This window comes from Lutra lutra, chromosome 2 (genome assembly GCF_902655055.1).
Source record: "Lutra lutra chromosome 2, mLutLut1.2, whole genome shotgun sequence".
In the NCBI taxonomy this organism is placed as follows: Eukaryota; Metazoa; Chordata; class Mammalia; order Carnivora; family Mustelidae; genus Lutra; species Lutra lutra.
The window spans coordinates 80796379-80814620 of NC_062279.1; the positions used below are offsets into that span (position 1 = coordinate 80796379).

General features: G+C 35.5%; 1 protein-coding gene across 5 annotated transcripts in view; it reads right to left on the minus strand.

Annotated features, from left to right (window-relative positions):
- Positions 1-8208, minus strand: part of TMEM144 (transmembrane protein 144) — a 71266-nt gene extending 63058 nt beyond the window's left edge. For all 5 annotated transcript variants that reach the window (XR_007125152.1, XR_007125153.1, XR_007125154.1 and 2 more), the window contains exons 1-3: positions 7864-8208; positions 3873-4044; positions 1571-1693 (exon numbers count right to left, since the gene is read on the minus strand). Coding sequence is in view for 2 of the 5 variants with exons in the window: in XM_047717808.1 (XP_047573764.1) it covers positions 1571-1693; positions 3873-3981 (232 nt within the window). In the remaining 3 variants the exon portion in view is untranslated. The remainder of the gene's footprint in view (positions 1-1570; positions 1694-3872; positions 4045-7863) is intronic.
- Between the last annotated feature and the right edge of the window lie 10034 nt (positions 8209-18242).

Below are 18242 nucleotides of genomic sequence, written 5' to 3' on the forward strand. Positions count from 1 at the left end.
CTCCCATGCTCACTGACATACCTTCTAAAACCCTGTATTCAGTGCTTTGTGCTCTGGAAGGTCACTCAGGACCAAATGCATGATTTTTTTTTTTTTTTTTTAATAGTTCTTAACCACTCAGCAGTCTGGCCTCAGTCCTGCAATCTTCTCTTGAAAGATTTCCTCTGGTGGCTTTCAATATGCCTTCATTTCCTGATTCCTTCTTGTCTCTCTCTGTCACAGGGTACTCTTTCTTGTCATACTGTCTGGATTTAGGTGCCCCCTAAATATTTCCCCTTGAACACATTCTTCCTCTTGCTATATAGCCTTCTTTGGGCACTTGCCCTTTCAAGATTTCAGCTATCAATTAGAGACACATACTCCCAGTGCTATTGCTCTAGCCTGGACCTTCTCACAGTTTTAGTGTCTGTTCCCAACAGGACATCTCCAACCAGATGTCCCCCAATGTGGGAACAACAGGAACTTCAGTCTCAAAAGGTCCCAAACTGAACTCATCATTTTTCTTTTTGGACACATACTTCTATTTTCATCACCTGTATCAGTGATACCACCACCCTCCTAATCACCTATGATAAAATCCCTACATCATCATTGGCTGCTCCCTTTCCTCTACTCCCCATCTCCATTCCGTTACTATGACCTATACCATCCACATCTGCAATATTTCTCAAATTACAACCCTCCCCACTGAATCCCAATAGAGCCTGCTGGGTAATTATAAATATTATAGTTGTTATAAAGAGATGTAGGATACAGTGAGCTTTCTGTTTCTCTCTCCCCATTAGATGTGATAAACATAATTGTACCAAGGTATAAATGAGGTATAATAACTTAAATTCCAGTGGAAATTTAAAAGTGAGCTCTTTTGTCCTCCAACTCAGGAACTTCACTAAATCATTTAATTCTGCAGAGATTCAAATTTAGTGGGTACCTAATAAGTTTTTAATATTTTAAAATTTACTTGCTTTTAATGAAATTAACCTCCAAAAATCTTTGATACTTGGAAATCTTTTTGCTAAATAGAATAGAATTCTCCTGGGATATATTTATATTAATAGAAGAAAAACTGTCCTGACGGGCCAAAGGTATAAATTCCAGTTACATAATTTCAGATATTGTTAAAGCAACAGAGGGAAGATTTTTGTTTGCTTTTTTTTTTTTTTTTTGCCAATGCTTTTGAAATGAAAATGTGTCTGCCAACTTTTAAGAACAAGTCTTAAATACTATATTAGTAGAGACTACTATTTAAAAAAAACATTTTCCAATTAACATAGAGAAAAGAAAGCCTAGAGCACTTAAACTAATATATGAGTTATGCTTGAACAGAAAGAGAGCAACTGAAACATTTTTGCTATCATTTTTATCAGGAACTAAGAAAGAAATCATTAAGAGGAAAAAGTCAGAAAATGTACCCAAAATATTTATTGAGCATCTGAATGAAATGAATTTCTAGTATCTATGTCTAAGGATTATTCAGAATTGTTGTTTGTGCTATCTCTTTTTATTATGAACCAGAGTTATTGTGGTCATAGTATTAAGTGATTACCAAATAAATTAAATCATGCATTACCTGTTGCCCAAATGCAGCCGCCAACCATTGCAAAAGGCCAAAATTTAGGGCAATGTAATATCAGATTGACCACCACGGCAATCAACCATATGGCAGCACAAAGTACCCACTGGAGAAACATTCCTGGAAATAAAAGAAATTGGTTTCAGTGGTTCAAACTGATTTGAGTAAATTAACCCTTAGGGGTATCAAAGCAATATTATTAGAGGAATGGTCACCACTTAATGAATGCCTATATGCAGGTACTTTGCACACTTAATGTAATTTTTACAACTACTATGCATCATAGTTAACCCTAGTTTAAAGACGGAGAAAATGAATGTGAGATGAAGCAATGTGTCTCAACAGCTAATGTAGAGCTGAAATTTAAACCTACTGTTTACTCCAGAGCTTGCCAAGGACAGTGCATTCCTGCTTAACATTCTTTTGTTTGTTTCACCTGTTAGACAAATCAAGAATTTTCTACCAAAGAGTATTGGTAAGCCCAAATCTATATATTTTTATTTGAATGCCACACCTAGTGCCATCTTTCACCAAAACATAGCATTAAGAACTTCAATAGCACAATGGTAATTTAGACCATTCGGGATCATTTATACCACCATTGGGATAAACACAAAGCCACTTATGGCCACAGGTAGACCCCTCACAGCTAGAGTTGAATGCCTGTGATGAGCCTGACAGTCCAAACCTAAGAATTAGCATTCTGGGTTGGGGCACTCTCCTTTCTGTGCTCTGGGTTGCCATCTGCCAGTTAGCTGAAGATGACATGGTGATATGAAGTCTAGCTATACCAGGCTTCTGTTCCCTCAAGGGTTTAGGGATTCATAGGTTAAAGAAATAGTCGATATAGGAAGAAATACTAGGGCAGGGATAACTCACTGTAGCACTTCTGACTCTACCTGTGGAAGATTTTTGCCTATTTCAATTCAATCTCATGGTGGAGGAGAGAGAGAGAGAGAAAAAAAAAAGTGGCTGTTAGCCCCTAGGGCAAAAAAGGAAGATCACAGAGATGAAAGAGAACTTCATCTTACAAGTTTTTCATTTTAGAATTGAGAACTGAGAACAGAAGAGCTGGTGAGACTTGTCCAGGATCACAGTAGTTGGGAGACACCTGAAAACCAGTTCCTCTACCCCTCAGTATAGATTTTGTTCTTCTTTTAGTAGTTTCCATTTCCATCCTAATTCCAAAGAAAAAGAGGAGAAAAGCTCTGGGGAAAAAGATTTGTAATTCTATTAAGTAGTAGCAAGACAAAAGGAACAGAGGTGATAAAGTAAGGGCTTCCCACCAGGTGTTCAGCATAACATCTGAACGTCTTCTTCTCCTGACTATATATAGGCAGGTGGATTAAAAAACAAAAAACAAACAATCAACCTCCTGCTTCTCTTTCCCGAAGTTCACATTACAGTCAGGTCAACTTTAACATGCCACGTGCATTCCTAAAAACACCGCACTATGCAAAATCACATAATAAAAACCACAGTTTTTATGGGGAAAAGGGAACAACACTCAAAAAACATTTCATCAACAATGTGTTTAAAGAAAAAGACAGGAACCTAGTTAAAAAAAAAAAAAGACAGGAACCCAATTTAAAAAAAGTACAGTTTTACACTAGCTAAGTGGTTAAATTCACAAGTATTACAATAAATATGGCACCTCAACTTGAAAAAGACTTGAAGGTTGTTTATGGGAGTGGGCATCAGAAGTGAGGCAGTTTGGAGCTATTGTGAAGCTGGTGGATGGGGGGATCCTAACACCAGATGTGAACAGGTGTGGTACTGAGGGAGCCTTGGAATGTTGAGGGGTGTGTGAGCAAGCGCATCTCATGCTTTCCTATGTACTTTTATTCATCTGGGTGCCATTTTCTGTGCTCACCTAGTGTTGTATCAGAGTCAAAATGGCGCATAAGCACAAAATCCATGTTGTGCTCAAACTGTTCTCTATTATATGAAGTGTATTTGCAATTTGCGTTTTCAAAACAAGTGTATATTGGTAGAACTAACTTTCTTCTTCTGTAAACATAACAGATAAGGCTAAAAGTCTTTCCTGATAGTCACTCTCCTAGCTTTACCATGAAACACAACCTTAAGACCAATCTATACTGACTAAATCTCAGAAAAAATGGAATGAGCATTATCAAAGGATTTATTTATAAGTTCTATTTATGTGGTGCCAGGTAGAATAAAGTTTGTAGCCATCGTTAAAAACAAACAAACAAATAAAACCACAAAAAAACCACCAAAAAAGAGAACTTCACATTTATATATAATTTAAAGTTAACTATGAAGGAAGAATAATTACCATCACCAGTATCGTATTTTTTAAGTGGTACAAAGTTTGAGCCAAACAAAAGGACAGCTACAGAAGAGGACACAAAACCAACGGTCAGGTCTGTTGCGTTACTGCTCATGGTTCCAGTACTGCCTGGGAGTGAGCTGGTTCACTTTGCACTTGATGTCCTTTTCAAGAGCTTCTGAAATAAAATAAAAATAAAACCAGTAAGAAATTGTGAGACTATGAATAAATTGTGATTACTATGTGATATTTATTGAGCTTTTCAAAAAGTAATGCTAAAATTCCTTCTTCCAGATAAAAAGTTAGGACACTATGAAATTATGTATTATGTTCATACTCCACGTTCATTTGTTTTTTTCTTTTATTTTACCAACAAATAGTTTTTGATCATTAATCTACAATTTAAAAAAAAAAAAACTTTGTCTTCAGAGCTTGAAAATCTAACTTCTTCCAAAATCTGGAGACAGTTTTTTTTTTTTTTTTTAAGATTCATTCACTGATTTGAGAAAAAGAGAGAGAGTGGGGATGAGGTGGAGAGGAGAGAGAGAATCCTTAAGCAGCCTCCCCACTGAGCTCAGAGCCCAACTCAGGGCTCCATCCCAGGACCCCAAGATCACAAACTGAGCTGAAACCAATAGCTGGATGCTTAACGAACTGAGCCACCCAGGCACTTCTGCAGATAATTCTTATTATATTATAAAAAAATTCTCTTGTGTACGTGGACTGGCATAATGAAAAGATTTGTGGTGGACCAGGACTCAATTTACTTCAAACGGTTGTTGTGACAATTAAAAATGAAATGACAATTAATGACAATTAAAAATGTGAAGACTTTCAGAACTTACAGTCTGGGGAGCCTGGGCTGCTCAGCTGTTTAAGCATCTGACTTTTGATTTCAGCTTAGGTCATGATCTCAGGGTTATGAGATCGGTTCCCATTTGGGGCTCTGCCTTAGGCATGGATCCTGTTTGAAATTCTTTCTCCCTCTGCCCCTTCCCCTCTTTTTAATATAAATATATAAAAAAAGAACTATCAGTGCTTCAAAAGCAAAAGCTTTTAAAAAATTTTAGATAGGAGCTTAAGGGCACATGTAGATTGTGTTGCTGCTATAGATTCAGGGATTACGTAGAGACAAAGGCACTGTCCTCATCAGTAGTACCCTCATGGTGTGTATTAGTTGAAGTAGTTCATGAAACCTTATATCTTTATGACTTAAAAAGAAAAAATAACTAAACAGATAAAAGAACCCTTTAAAGATCTCTTCAAGAATTTCTTAAATCTCTTCAAGGTTTAGGTCCTTGAGGTATCCCTTCAGGAATCTCCTAAAATTTTTTTTTTTTTTTAACATTTTTTCTTTAAAGATTTTATTTGTCAGAGAGAGAGAGAGAGAGAGCACAAGCAGGGGGAGTGGCAGGCAGAGGGAAAAACCAGACTTGATCCCAGGCCACCCTGAGCCACCTAGGGATCCCTATCCTAGGCTCCTAAGGATAGAGAATAAACTGAGGGTTGATGGAGGGAGGTGGGTGGGGAGTGGGCTAAACGGGCGATGGTTAAGGAGAATACTTGTTGTGATGAGCACTGGGTGTTATATGTAAGTGATGAATTACTAAATTCTACTCCTGAAGTCAATATTACAATATATGTCAATTAACTAGAATTTAAATAAAAATTTGGAATGAAAAAAAAAAGGAATCTCCTAAAATACAAGAATGACTGTGGTATGGAGCACAATGCTATCACCTAGTCAGTAGAACAATGTGAGGCAGTTAACCATCTGTGGAATCTGGTAGCCACTAGCCACATGTGGCTACCTAAATTTTCATTAAAATTAGGTAAAAAAAATCAGTTCCTTAGCCAAGGTAATTAATATGAAATGCTTGATAGTCACATATAGCCAGTAGTTATCTGAACAATGCAGATGATAGAATATTTCCGCCATTAGAGGAAGTTCTATTGGAGAGCCCTGCTAAGCTTGTCAAAAAGTTCTGGTTCCTTTTGAAGAAAAGGATCTAAACCACAAAGAGCCAAGAATCAGACATTCTTCATAACATTAGAAAAGGCTATTGAATATAATTTACTCTTTTAATTGTATAATCTACCTGAGGAAAAAATAACACAAATGAGTCATTTTATCATAGGAGGTAATCAGAATCTTCCCACAATATCATTTTGAAATCATATTTTGTGCACTGACTTTTTGGTTCACTTCATCTCCTTAAGCCCTCAGGAATGGAAGGTAATCAATCCAGTCTTTTTCCCCCCTCCAAATTTAATGTTATGATGACTTCTTGGGGTATGTGTTGAATAAAGTACACCTGAAATCAGCTTTCCTTGCTGTTTTATTTTACAATGATATTTACCATAAAGGTATTTTAGGGTACCTGGGTGGCTCAGTCAGTTACACGTCTGACCGTGGTTTAAGTTCAGGTCATGATATCAGGATCCTGGGATTGAACCATGCATGGGGCTCTATGCTCAGTGGGGAGTCTGCTTGAGATGCTCTCTCTGTCTTCCTCTATCCCTCCCTGCACCCCCCTCCATGCTCCTGCTGGGGTACTCTCTCTATCTCTCAAATAAATAAATAAATCTTAAAAAAATAAAGGTGTTTCATTTTTCCATGTATTGTTATGTGTTCTTGCAAAGAATATTAAATATAGAACTGCCTATGACATATATCCTTTGGCATTATTAAGGATAATTTAACTGAAAACAGGGATAACTTCAAAATTTCTCAATAAATCTTAGTAAGAAAAACATCTATTTGAAATTGTATGGGCTTTCTTAAAACAAACCAAAACAAATGCTGGTAAGACAATATCCTCCTTGGGGATGAAATTGAGGAAGAGACCCTGAGACATACTGAAACACTGACATAATAACACTACTTCAATAAAAATAATAGTCCTATTGTTAGGCACAAGTAAAGTTTAGCCCTGCAATGGCTTACATGGAATATCGCTCAAGAATCAAGCAGGTGTACTGCTGCTAAAATATCAGGACCGTAATAGCTCCAAGGAACTGGAGTTACCTGGGAAGGATATCACAGGACTAAGAAGACACGATATTGGTGATAGCTCAGAAATTAGTTTTTTCCATTTAAATTAAAATAAGCAAAGTGAAACAAAACCTCTATAAACACAAACTGATAAGAGAATGCCTAACTTTCAGAAGTGGCAAATTATTTAAGTGAAAAGATGGCTTTATTAAAGACCATTGACAGCCCTAAACCTCTTAGATTTCATTGCTATTGCAGTAATAATTTGAAGAGCTAATCTGAGAGTATGAACTGCATTTTGACTGCTGAGTAAACATTATCAATATTAAAGTTATATCCTGCAAATAAATGAAATTTATTGCATACAGGTCCAGGACATTTCAGAAAGCAAGTGACCTAATTTCAATGTGGGCTGGCAAGTTGGCAATACACACCATTGTTAAGGAAGAATCTACCTTCCTAAATCAATAAAATTTATATGCAAAAGTGAAGCAATATCACTTTTAGCACATAACTCCCAATTCTTTTTAGTGCAGACTTGTTAACAAGTCTCAAACCACTTAAATAAAATAGTTTTTAAGTGCTTGCCGTCAAGTGTTCTCTGATATTTTATTCATTCATTTTTCTTTTTGTACTTTTATTTCATTTATTTGTAAATGTTTTTCCTCTTAATTTTTCCTGTCAATTTAAACTTCTATGTAGACCTTTTTTTTTGTTAGGACTTGGCACGTTCTAATCAATAATGCTTCTTCTACTGCGACTAAGATTTCAGTTTTAGTTTCATGTTAATTTCCTCAACTCTCCCGGCAAGATCTGCCGACATCCTCGGTAAAATTCTCAGTGCTTGAACATACTTATTCTGAGCTCTGATCTTTCTTTTTCTCTTTTTTATTCTGAGCTTTGATTTTTTTTTTCTTTTTAATCATCAGCGCATTCTGAAAAATCAGGAGACGCTCCACTGCAAAGCTACCGGGTTCCTTCGAGTTGGTTGCTTGTACTCACTGCGATCGGGGCTGGCGCTGTAACTCCCTCCAGCTCAGCACCCACTCGGTCTGGTCCGTCTCCCCAGTGCCAGCGGCGGAGCCCGCACCCGCCTATTCCCCAGCTGCTGGGACAGCCCCGCCGGCCTTTACTTCCGGCCGGGACAAATTACCTATGACTGGGCGGGAGAAGGGCGGGCTCTAGCACCTATGACCCAGAGGTCTGTTGCCTCCGCGCGACCCAGCTGCCCAGCCAGCCATTATTTTCCTGCGGGGACAATTAGGGCACAACGCCTGGAGAAGGAGGGAGTACTGCAATAAAGGAGACGTGGAGGCCACCCAGGGCTGCAGGTTGAGAAACACCTTCTCCAACTGCTGCGCGGGGAGCGCGGTCTTGTGACTCACGTGACCCTGAGGAGGCGTCTTTGGGCAGTGTGTGGATCAACCAGGAAACTAGAAAGGCTTTTGTGTATTTTAAGAGATGATCGTTTAGGGAGCTCTGTGCGAGTCACCCTCTAAAGGTGACAGAGTTAGGTGGTATTTGTACTAATTATGGATGAAGCAAAGGGCCAAGGAATTTCATACAATCATAAAAGGCTACCTAAAGCTGAATTTGTTATCACCATCAAGAAATTCTTCTGAATCACTAATGTCAGTAACATCTCTGTGGCATCATAAGATTTCACTTGTAATCACTGATCATTTCTAAATGCACACAGACCGGTTTTTCTGTGTATTTATCTAATAGGTACTAAGTACCATGTGAGAACATATGTTCTAGGCCTCTGAAACTTGATTGTACATTATGATCACTGAAGAGGTTTTCTGCTTTATTTAGTTTTTTTTTTTTTTTAAGGCTTTATTTATTTATTTGACAGACAGAGATCACAAGTAGGCAGAGAGGCAGGCAGAGAGAGGAGGAAGCAGGCTCCCTGCTAAGCAGAGAGCCCCATGTGGGGCTTGATCCCAGGACCCTGGGATCATGACCTGAGCAGAAGGCAGAGGCTTTAACCAACTGAGCCACCCAGAAGCCCCTGCTTTATTTAGTTTCTTAAAATACTAATACCTGGACCCCACAGCAGACCAGCTGAAATAGAATCTCTGGGAATGTGGCTTAGGTATCATTTTCTCCTCCAGATGATTCTAATGTGTAGCCAGTCTTGAGAATCACATTCTAGATCAATAGTCAAATTTTATTGTTGGGAAGAATTACCTGGAGAAGGAGTTAAAATACTGATTCCTCACATTTCAATTTCAATTTTGAGAAACATTGCTCTAGTCCTCCATGGTCAGGGATGTAGCCATTAACTGCATATGGCTATTTGAATTCAAATTAGAGTAAACATTCAGTGGTTTATTTGTACTGGAAACTTTTTAAGTGCTCAATAGTCACATATGCAGATTACAGAACATTACTATCATTGCAAAAATTTCTGTTGGACAGCACTTTTCTGAACTCAAGAGCCCTGGGAGTACAGCAGTGACCTATAGGAGTCCTCCTTCATATGGATTCCAGAAGAGCAAAAAACGTAGATATGAACAATTAAGCTCAGAAAAGGGGAAGTGGCGGGTTCTGTCCTAGTCTAAGAGATCAAGGAAGGCCTCTCTGAGGAAGTGACAGTTAACAGAGACAATTCAGTAGTTGGTAATGACTGTAGAGTTGTAAGAGGAAGAAAGCATAAGGACTGCTCAAAGATGAGTTATCCTGGAAGGAAGTCCTGCTTTAAACAGTACTCACGGGGCACCTGGGTGGCTCAGTGGGTTAAAACCTCTGCCTTTGGCTCAGGTCATGGTCTCAGGGTCCTGGGATTGAGCCCTGCATCAGGCTCTCTGCTCAGCAGGGAGCCTGCTTCCCTTCCTCTCTCTCTGCTTACCTTTCTGCCTACTTTTGATCTCTGTCAAATAAATAAATAAAAATAAAATCTTTAAACAGTATTCATATTCATAAACAATAATGAAAAACCAGGGGCACCTGGATAGCTCAGTCGGTTAAGCAGCAGACTTGGGATTTTGGCTCAGGTTATGACCTCAGTGTTGTGAAACTGAGCCTTGCTTCAGGTTCCATACTGAGTGTGTAGCCTGCTTGGGATTCTCTCTCTCTCTCTTTCTCTCCCTCTGGCCCTCCCTGCTCATGCTCTCTCTCTCTCTCTCAAAATAAACAAACACACACACACCCAATAGTGTAAGCATACACACCCAATAATGTAAGCAGCAGATGGGAAGGAAAAGTATCACATCATATAAAGAATTAAGGAAGCTAAGGCTTTTCACCCAAGGGAAGAGATTAATTCAGAAATTCAGAGTTCGGAAAAATTTTGAGGAAACAAATTCTCCTTTCCTCACAAACCCTCTCTCCCCCCAAAATATGAGTGCTTAAGTCCAACTTCGAATTGTTTCACTTCATGATTTCAGGAGACCTCAATGATCATGTGGTTCATTCTTGCTTCAGATTCACATTGAGAAACTGAGACTCACATTGTTGTGAATTTCCTAAAATCTTAAAGTGAGTTGGGGGCTGAGTCAGGATTGAGGACATTTATTAAAGGATGTCTCAAGTCCAGTGCTTTTCTCATCATGCCATAGACCTAATCCAAACCCGGATGGTCCTCCGCTTAACTAAAATTCTTCTTTCGAGTTGTTTCATATGCATTAATGTCTAAACATAAAAGCCTATATCAGAAAAGTTTGGGGAGGCACTAGAAAATCCAGGTTAGCTGCATATACTAGCCATTTATCTCTAGAAAATTCATTTGCTCTCTCTAAACCTATTTGCCTTTTTATGTTATTACTGACATAATAAGATCTGTGTACCTCACCCTTTTATGTGGTCGAAAGATAAAATGTATTAAAAAATATCATTAGAATTCTGGTTTCTGCTATGGCACTTGAAGACCTTGGAGTTATCACTCCTGTCATGCAGATAAGAAGAAAGCTGAACACACTGAAAATCAGCAACTCTTCTTACATCTACCAGATAATTGAGGTCACAAGGTAAATCACCTCCCTGAAAACTGCAAAGGTAGGTGAATGCAGAGAATCATACCTTATGACCTCACCAGAGCCAGTAATGGGTAGAGGGCTCTTCAACAGTAATGGTGAGGACCCAGTGACCAGAGAGCACCCATACCTTCAGGAGTTGACCTTCAGGAGTCTTGCTAGGTTCTCAGAGTAAAGATCAGAGAAAAATGTCCTCTTGCTTCGGGCAAAAGGAGGGGAAATGTAGCCATTATGAAACATGCCCAGAACCTCCGTTCTCTGAAATAAAGCCTAGTTTTCTAGATAAACATTTTTATCAGAGCTTTATCAGACTTGGAAGAAGAATAATTGGGTTATCTGAGCCCCTTCTAGTTTTCCTGTCTCTGATGAAGAAAAAAAAGGGTTAGGAAACTTCTCTGAGGGTTACAGTTCAGGGATCCTGGCTCACTAAAAATGGAGACTTACTCATAAGAGTATAGAGTGCTTCCATTCCCCAATACCTTATGAGCATATAAAAAGTGTTCCAACAATAACAGTGGATTACAACTGAGAGGGCTGCAAGACACAGACACAGTTTAAGGAGTTTCTAGGAAAGCTCAAAGACAAAACAAGAGACAGAAGGAAGGATATTAGGAGAAACTGAAACCTATGACACCTACAGCTATAGCAAATATTAAACACAACCTAACTCTGGCAAGGTAAAAAGAAAATCTCACACTAAAGGCCTGCTTACAACAGTGCCTATTATTTGATACATCATATCTGGCTTGTAAAAAAAATTACAAGATATATTAAAAGGCAAGAAAAAACACATCTAAAGAGATAAAGCAAGCCTCATAACCAAACTCAGATACGGTAAAGATTTTGGAACTATCAGACTTCGGATTTAAAATACCTATTATTAATATGGTAAGAGCTCTGTTGGAAAAAGTTAACATACAAGACAAAAAGTGTAATAAGGGTGATGAAAACTTTAAGAATGAAAAGAAAATGCTTTTCATTCATTTTAAGAATGAAAAAAAGAAAAAACAAAAACCACTGCAACTGAAATGAAGAATGCTTTTTTACAGCCAAGAAATAGTCAGTGAGCTTGAAGATTTGGCAATAGAAACTCTGCAAACATAAATGTAAAGAGAACATAGTATTGAAAAAACTCAATAGGATATCTGAACACTGTGGAAAATTACACACAAAAAAGTGTAACACAAAGTAATGAGAATACGGAAAGAAAAAAGAGAAAGGAAGAGAAATATTTAAAGTAATAATGGCTGAAAATTTTCCAAAATTAATGACAGATGATACCAAATCAGAGGTCTAGGAAGTACAAACACTAAACAAGGTAAAACCAGAACATATGTACATGTGGGCATATCATATTCAATTGCAGAAAATCAGATTAAGAAAAATGTTGAAAGGAGCCAGTTTGGGGGAAAATACCTTATCTACGGATGAACAAAGGTAAGAATTTTATCAGCCTTTTCTTCAGAAACCATGCAAGCAAGAAGAGAATATAGTGAAATATTTCATATTGAAAGAAAAGTCCATCAATCTAGACATCTGAATTAAGTATAATTATTCTTTTAAAAGTAAAGAGGAAATATAGATTTTCTCAGACAAAAACTAATGACTTTTAAAATTAATTAATTGATTAATTTATTACCAGTAGGCCTATCTTGGGAGAAATGTTAAAAGAAGTTTTTCACAGAGAGGAACAAGTATAGTTCAGAAAGTTGGATCGAGATGAAGAAAGGAAGAAAGTTAGAAAAAAAGTAAATGGAGGCAAAACTAAGATCTTTTATTTGCATTCTTAATTGACCTAATAGATAATTTCAAAACAAATAGCAAGAACATATTAGGTGGTTATAGCTTACATGGTTATATAGCTTATAGGATAAGTAAAATAACGATAAAGTCAGAAGGGACATGAGAGAAGAATTGGGAATAGTCTACTATAAAGTTCTTGCACTATCTGTGAAGAGGTATGGTGTTATTTGAAAGTGGGTTTAAATTGGTTTTAAATGTATACTTCAAACTCTAAGGCAATTGCTTAAAAAATGGTAAAAAAGAAGTTTAACTGATAGGCCAAGAGAGAGAGAAAGTGGAAAAATAAAATGCTTAATTGAAACCAAAGGAAGTAGAAAAAAAGGGAAAGACAAAGGAAACAAAGAACAGGATAACAAATAGGAAACTATAGTAGGTATTAATCCAATTCTATCAATAATCATTTTAAATGTGAGTGTCTAAATACACTAATTAAACAATAGAGCAAATAATATACAGAACCCAGATGCATACTATTAACAGGATACCCACTTTAATTATAAAGACACAGATTAAAAGGGATGGAGAAAGATATACCATGCTAACACTAATCAAAATGAAACTGAAAATAGTCATTTTAATTTCAAAGAAGATTTCAGAACAAGGAAATTATCAGGGACAAAGAGAGGCATAACATAATGATAAAGGGGTTGACTTTCCAAGAAGACACGGCAATCTTATCTATGCACATTACAGCAGAGTGTCGGAGTACATGAGGCAAAAACATGTTTCAGTTAAAACTGAAAGAAGAAATCAACACACATTTACTATTGTGGTTGGAATCTTCAACCCCTCCATTAGTAATTGATAGATCCAGTGGGCAAAAAATCAGTAAAGATATAGTTGAATTGAATAACATTATCATCATTTGGATCTAATTGGCAGTTATATAATATTTCATCCAATCACAGTAGCCTAGACATTCTCCTTAAGTTCACATAGAGCACTGACCACAATAGACTACATCTTGACAAGTTTAAAAGAATAAATATCATGGAAAGTATGCTCTCAGGCCACAGTGAAGTTACGCTAGAAATAAATAACAGAGAGATAGTTGGAAAATCCCAAAATATTGGAATATAAACAACATGCCTAAATAAGTCATGGGTCAAAGAAAAGTTCTCAAAATGAAATAAAGTTCAAACGAAATGAAAATGAAAATACTCTTTATGAAATTTATGAAATGAAGTGAAATCAGTGCTTAGAGGGAAACTTATAGAATTCATATATCAGAAAAGAAAGTTTTGAGATAAATAATCTAACTGTATACAGTAGGAAACCAGAAACAAAAACAAATTATATCCTAAGTAAGGAAAAAAAAAAGGTTAAAGTAGAACTTAATAAAATTGAAAACCAGAAATCAATAAAGAAAATCAATGAAACAAAAAACTGATTATTTAAAGAGATCATTAAAATTAATAAACCTCTAGCCAGACTAGTTAAAAAAAGAAATAAAGAAGACACAAATTACTATTATTAGAAATGGAAAAGACATATCACTACTGATCCCCTGGATGTTAAAAGGATAATGAATATTCTGAACGACTCTATGCTCAAACATTTGATAATCTAGATAAAGTAGACCAATTCCTTGAAAGACACCATCTACCAAAAATTCATTCAAGGAGAAATAGATAATCTGAATAAGCCTATATCTATCAAAGAAATTGTGTCAATTAATAGTAGCCTTCTAAACAGAAAGTATCAGGTCCAGATGAGTTCACTGGTGAATCATACATTTAAGGAATAACTTATACTAATTACCTATGATCTCTTCCAGAAAACAGCAACAAGAACACTTCCTAAGTCATTCTGTGAAGCTAGCATTATCCTAATATTAAAATCAGATAAGCAAATTACAAGAAAGGAAAATTACAGACCAATATCTCTTATAGATGCATTTATGCAAAAATCTTCATCAAAATATTAGCTAATATAAGCTATGTAACAATGCATAAAAAAGAATTATATGCCATGACCAAATGGGATTTATCCCAGCTATGTAAAACTGGTTCAACAATAAAAAATCAGTTTCTGTAATCTATCATATCAGCAGGTTAAAAAGGAAAAGTGCATGATCTTATCAATAGATGCAACAAAAGCATTTGACAAAATCCAATACCCATTCATGAAAAAAATATTCAACAAACTAGGAAAAGAGAGGGAATAAAGAACATCTGCAAAAACCTACAGCAAGCATACATAATGGTAAGAAACTAGATCTTTCCCCCTAAGATCGGGAGCAAGTTAAGGGTAACCCCTCTCACCACTGCTTTTAAACATTATCCTGAAAGTCCTACTTAATAAAATAAGAGAAGAAAGAGAAATAAAAGGTATACAGACTGGAAAGGAAGAAATAAAACTGTCTTTGTTCAGAAATGATATGATTGTATATATAGAAAACTCCTAAGAATTGCCAAAAGAACTCTTAGAACTAATAAGCACTTACAGAAAGGTTACAGGATACAATGTTAATATAGAAAAGTCAATTGTTTTCTTGTATACCTGCAATGAACAATAAAATTTATAATTAAAAACAATTCTATTTATGTTAGCACTCACTAAAATAAAAAAAAATACTATAAATCTAACAAAATACTTGCAAGATCTATATGAAGAAAACTACAAAGTTCTGATGGATGAAATCAGAGAACTAAGTAAATGGAGAGATATCCCATGTTCATGAATAGAAGAATTAGTAATGTTATGATATCACTTCTTCCCAACTTGGTTTATCAATTCAATGCAATCCCAATAAAAATCTCAACAAGTTATTTTGTGAAAATTGACAAATCAATTCTAAAGTTTATGTGGAAATTCAAAATATCCAGAATAACTAACACAGTACTGAAGAAGAACAAAGTTGGAGAAATGACACTACCCAACTTCAAGGGTTACGATCAGGTATTGCAATGAAGACAATGTGGTATTAGTGAAAAAATAGATACAGATCAGTGGAACAGAAAATAGAGCCAAGGAAATAGATTTCCAAGTATGTAATCATCTATTCTTTGACAAAGGAACACAGGCTATTCAGTGGAGAAAGTATAGGCTTTTCAATAAATGGTGCTGGAACAATTGGACATCCATGTTCAAGACAAAGTTAGATACAGACCTTACACTTCTCACAAAAATTAACTTAATATGGTCCATACACCTAAATGTAAAGCACAAAACTTAAAAGCTTGCAGAAGATAATATAGGACAAAATCTAGGTGAACTTGGGTTTGGTGATGAGTTTTCATAAACAACACTAAAAACACAATCAATGAAGTAAACAACTGATGAATTGGACTTATTAAAATTAAAAAAGTACTACCCTGCAAGACATTATTAAAAAGATGAAAAGGCAACCCTCAAACAGGAGAACATATTTGCAAAATACATACCTGATAAACAACTTTCATCCAAAATTATTTAAAAGACTCTTAAAACTCAACTATACGACTTGAAAAGTGGAATAAAGATTCAGACAGATGTCTTACTAAAGAAAATACAAAAATGGCAAACAATCATATGAAAAGATGCTCAGAATAATATATCATTTAGCAATTTCAAATTAAAACAGCAGTTGCAAATTAAATTGCATTTTAAAGCCATTTTATACATAATGAAATAGCTAAAATCCAAAAATTTGACCTAATGGTAAGCCTGTGGAACAACCGAAACTCTCATTCCTTGTTGGTGGGAACGCAAAATGGTATGGTTCCTTTGGAAGACAGTTGAGGGGTTTCTTCAAAGTTAAACATTGTCTTACCATATTATGCAGCAATCACATTTCTAGGTATTTGCCCAAATGAATTAAAACTTATGCCTACACAAATGTTTGTATCGCTTTTATTCATAATTTCTAAAAACGAGAATCATCCGAGATCTCTTAATTGGTGAGTGGATAGACAAACCATAGTACATCGTACAATAGGATATTGTTTAAAAATAAAAAGAAATGAGCCATCACATTACAAAAAGACATGAAGGAATTTTAAATGCATATTGCTAAGTGAAAAGAGCCAATCTGAAAAAAAAAAAGATTCCAACTATGTGTTGTTCTGGGAAAGGCAAGACTATGGAGACAGAAAAAGGCCTGTGTTTGCAAAGATTTCAAGGAAAGGAGGGGATGAATGAGTATGTGAAGCACAGAGATTGTAAGGGCAGTAAAACTACTCTGTGTGATACTGTAATGTGGATATGTGGCATTACACATTTCTCAGAACCCATAGAACTGTACAACCTAAGAAATGAGCCCTAATATAAACTACGGGTTTTAGTTCATAATAATCTATCAATATTGGCTCATTGATTGTAATGATGCAACACATCATTAATGTGCAATGATATATACCAATGCAACATGTTAATAATAGGGGAAATCTGAGAGGGGAGAGAGGTGGTATATGGAAACTCTGTCCTATCTTCTCATTTTTTCTGTAAATCTAAAACTGTTCTAAAAATTAAAATATATGAAAATATTATCACTTTAAGTTTGTGATTATTTTATAGCAGTTATACTGTTCTCAGTCAGATGAACTGTACCAAGTATATAACATTTAAAATATGGTTATATACATACATATGTATATATATTATATAATTTATATATTATTTGTTGATCTTTTTCAACTATTCACTAACTATGAGAAGTATTTACAAAGTGAAACATCTACTGTCAAGTACTATTTTACTTTCCTATAGAATCAAAACCAATGTTACCCATATGTGATCTCTAAACTTGTGTTTATCATTTTATGATCCGTTGGGGTAGGTGTGGATATAACAGCTTTAAAAAAATCTCAGTTATTTTCTCTCTTTGCCCTAGTTGCTAAGTGGACCTAGAGAATCCTGTAGGGTGTGTGCTCCTGCTCCCCATTTTGAGGGTCTCTATATATGATGAAAAATTATGAATTGTGGGAAGGCAAAAAAACAAACCCTGCTGATTTGTCAGATAGTGTAATCCTGTACTTTAGTGTTTAAAAGAACTCTTCCTAGGTTCTTTGGAAAAGAAGGAAACAATTTAACACAAATAATTTTCAAGAAGAGTTTTATAATATAATGAAAGCAAATAAAATTTTCCAAGAATAATTTGAAATTGGATAAAATATACTACGGTACTCAGAATTGATGACTTAATGTTGAAATAAATATTCTTGTCTTGACTCATAGCATATTTGTCAGTAAAATATTTTACAATAAAGTTTATCTTGATGAATAATAAAACTATTACCTTATGTTGACTTTTTAAAAGGGTTCGCAAAAGAGTTAAAGCTTTGTTCCTTAAAAAGTTCGTATTTCCATAAGTATAGTAAACCAATGATGGTTTTAATCTCCTGTTGTGAGTTAAGGAAAACAGTATTTACTTATTTGTTTTTATTTATATTAATTTCATAATGTCTTTGAAGCAGTGTAGAATGGGAACACAGTGAAATAATAAGAATGAAGGATAAAACACAGGGAACTTAAAAAAAGAAAAACAATCAAGATGAAACAAAAGGCGCAGACCCTAAGGACTCACATAATTACTATAGTTTAATTTCAATTTTTGTCTGAGTTTTACAAGGAAAAAGGCAAACAGTTGGTTTGGATAGTTTACCATTTAACTGCATTTTT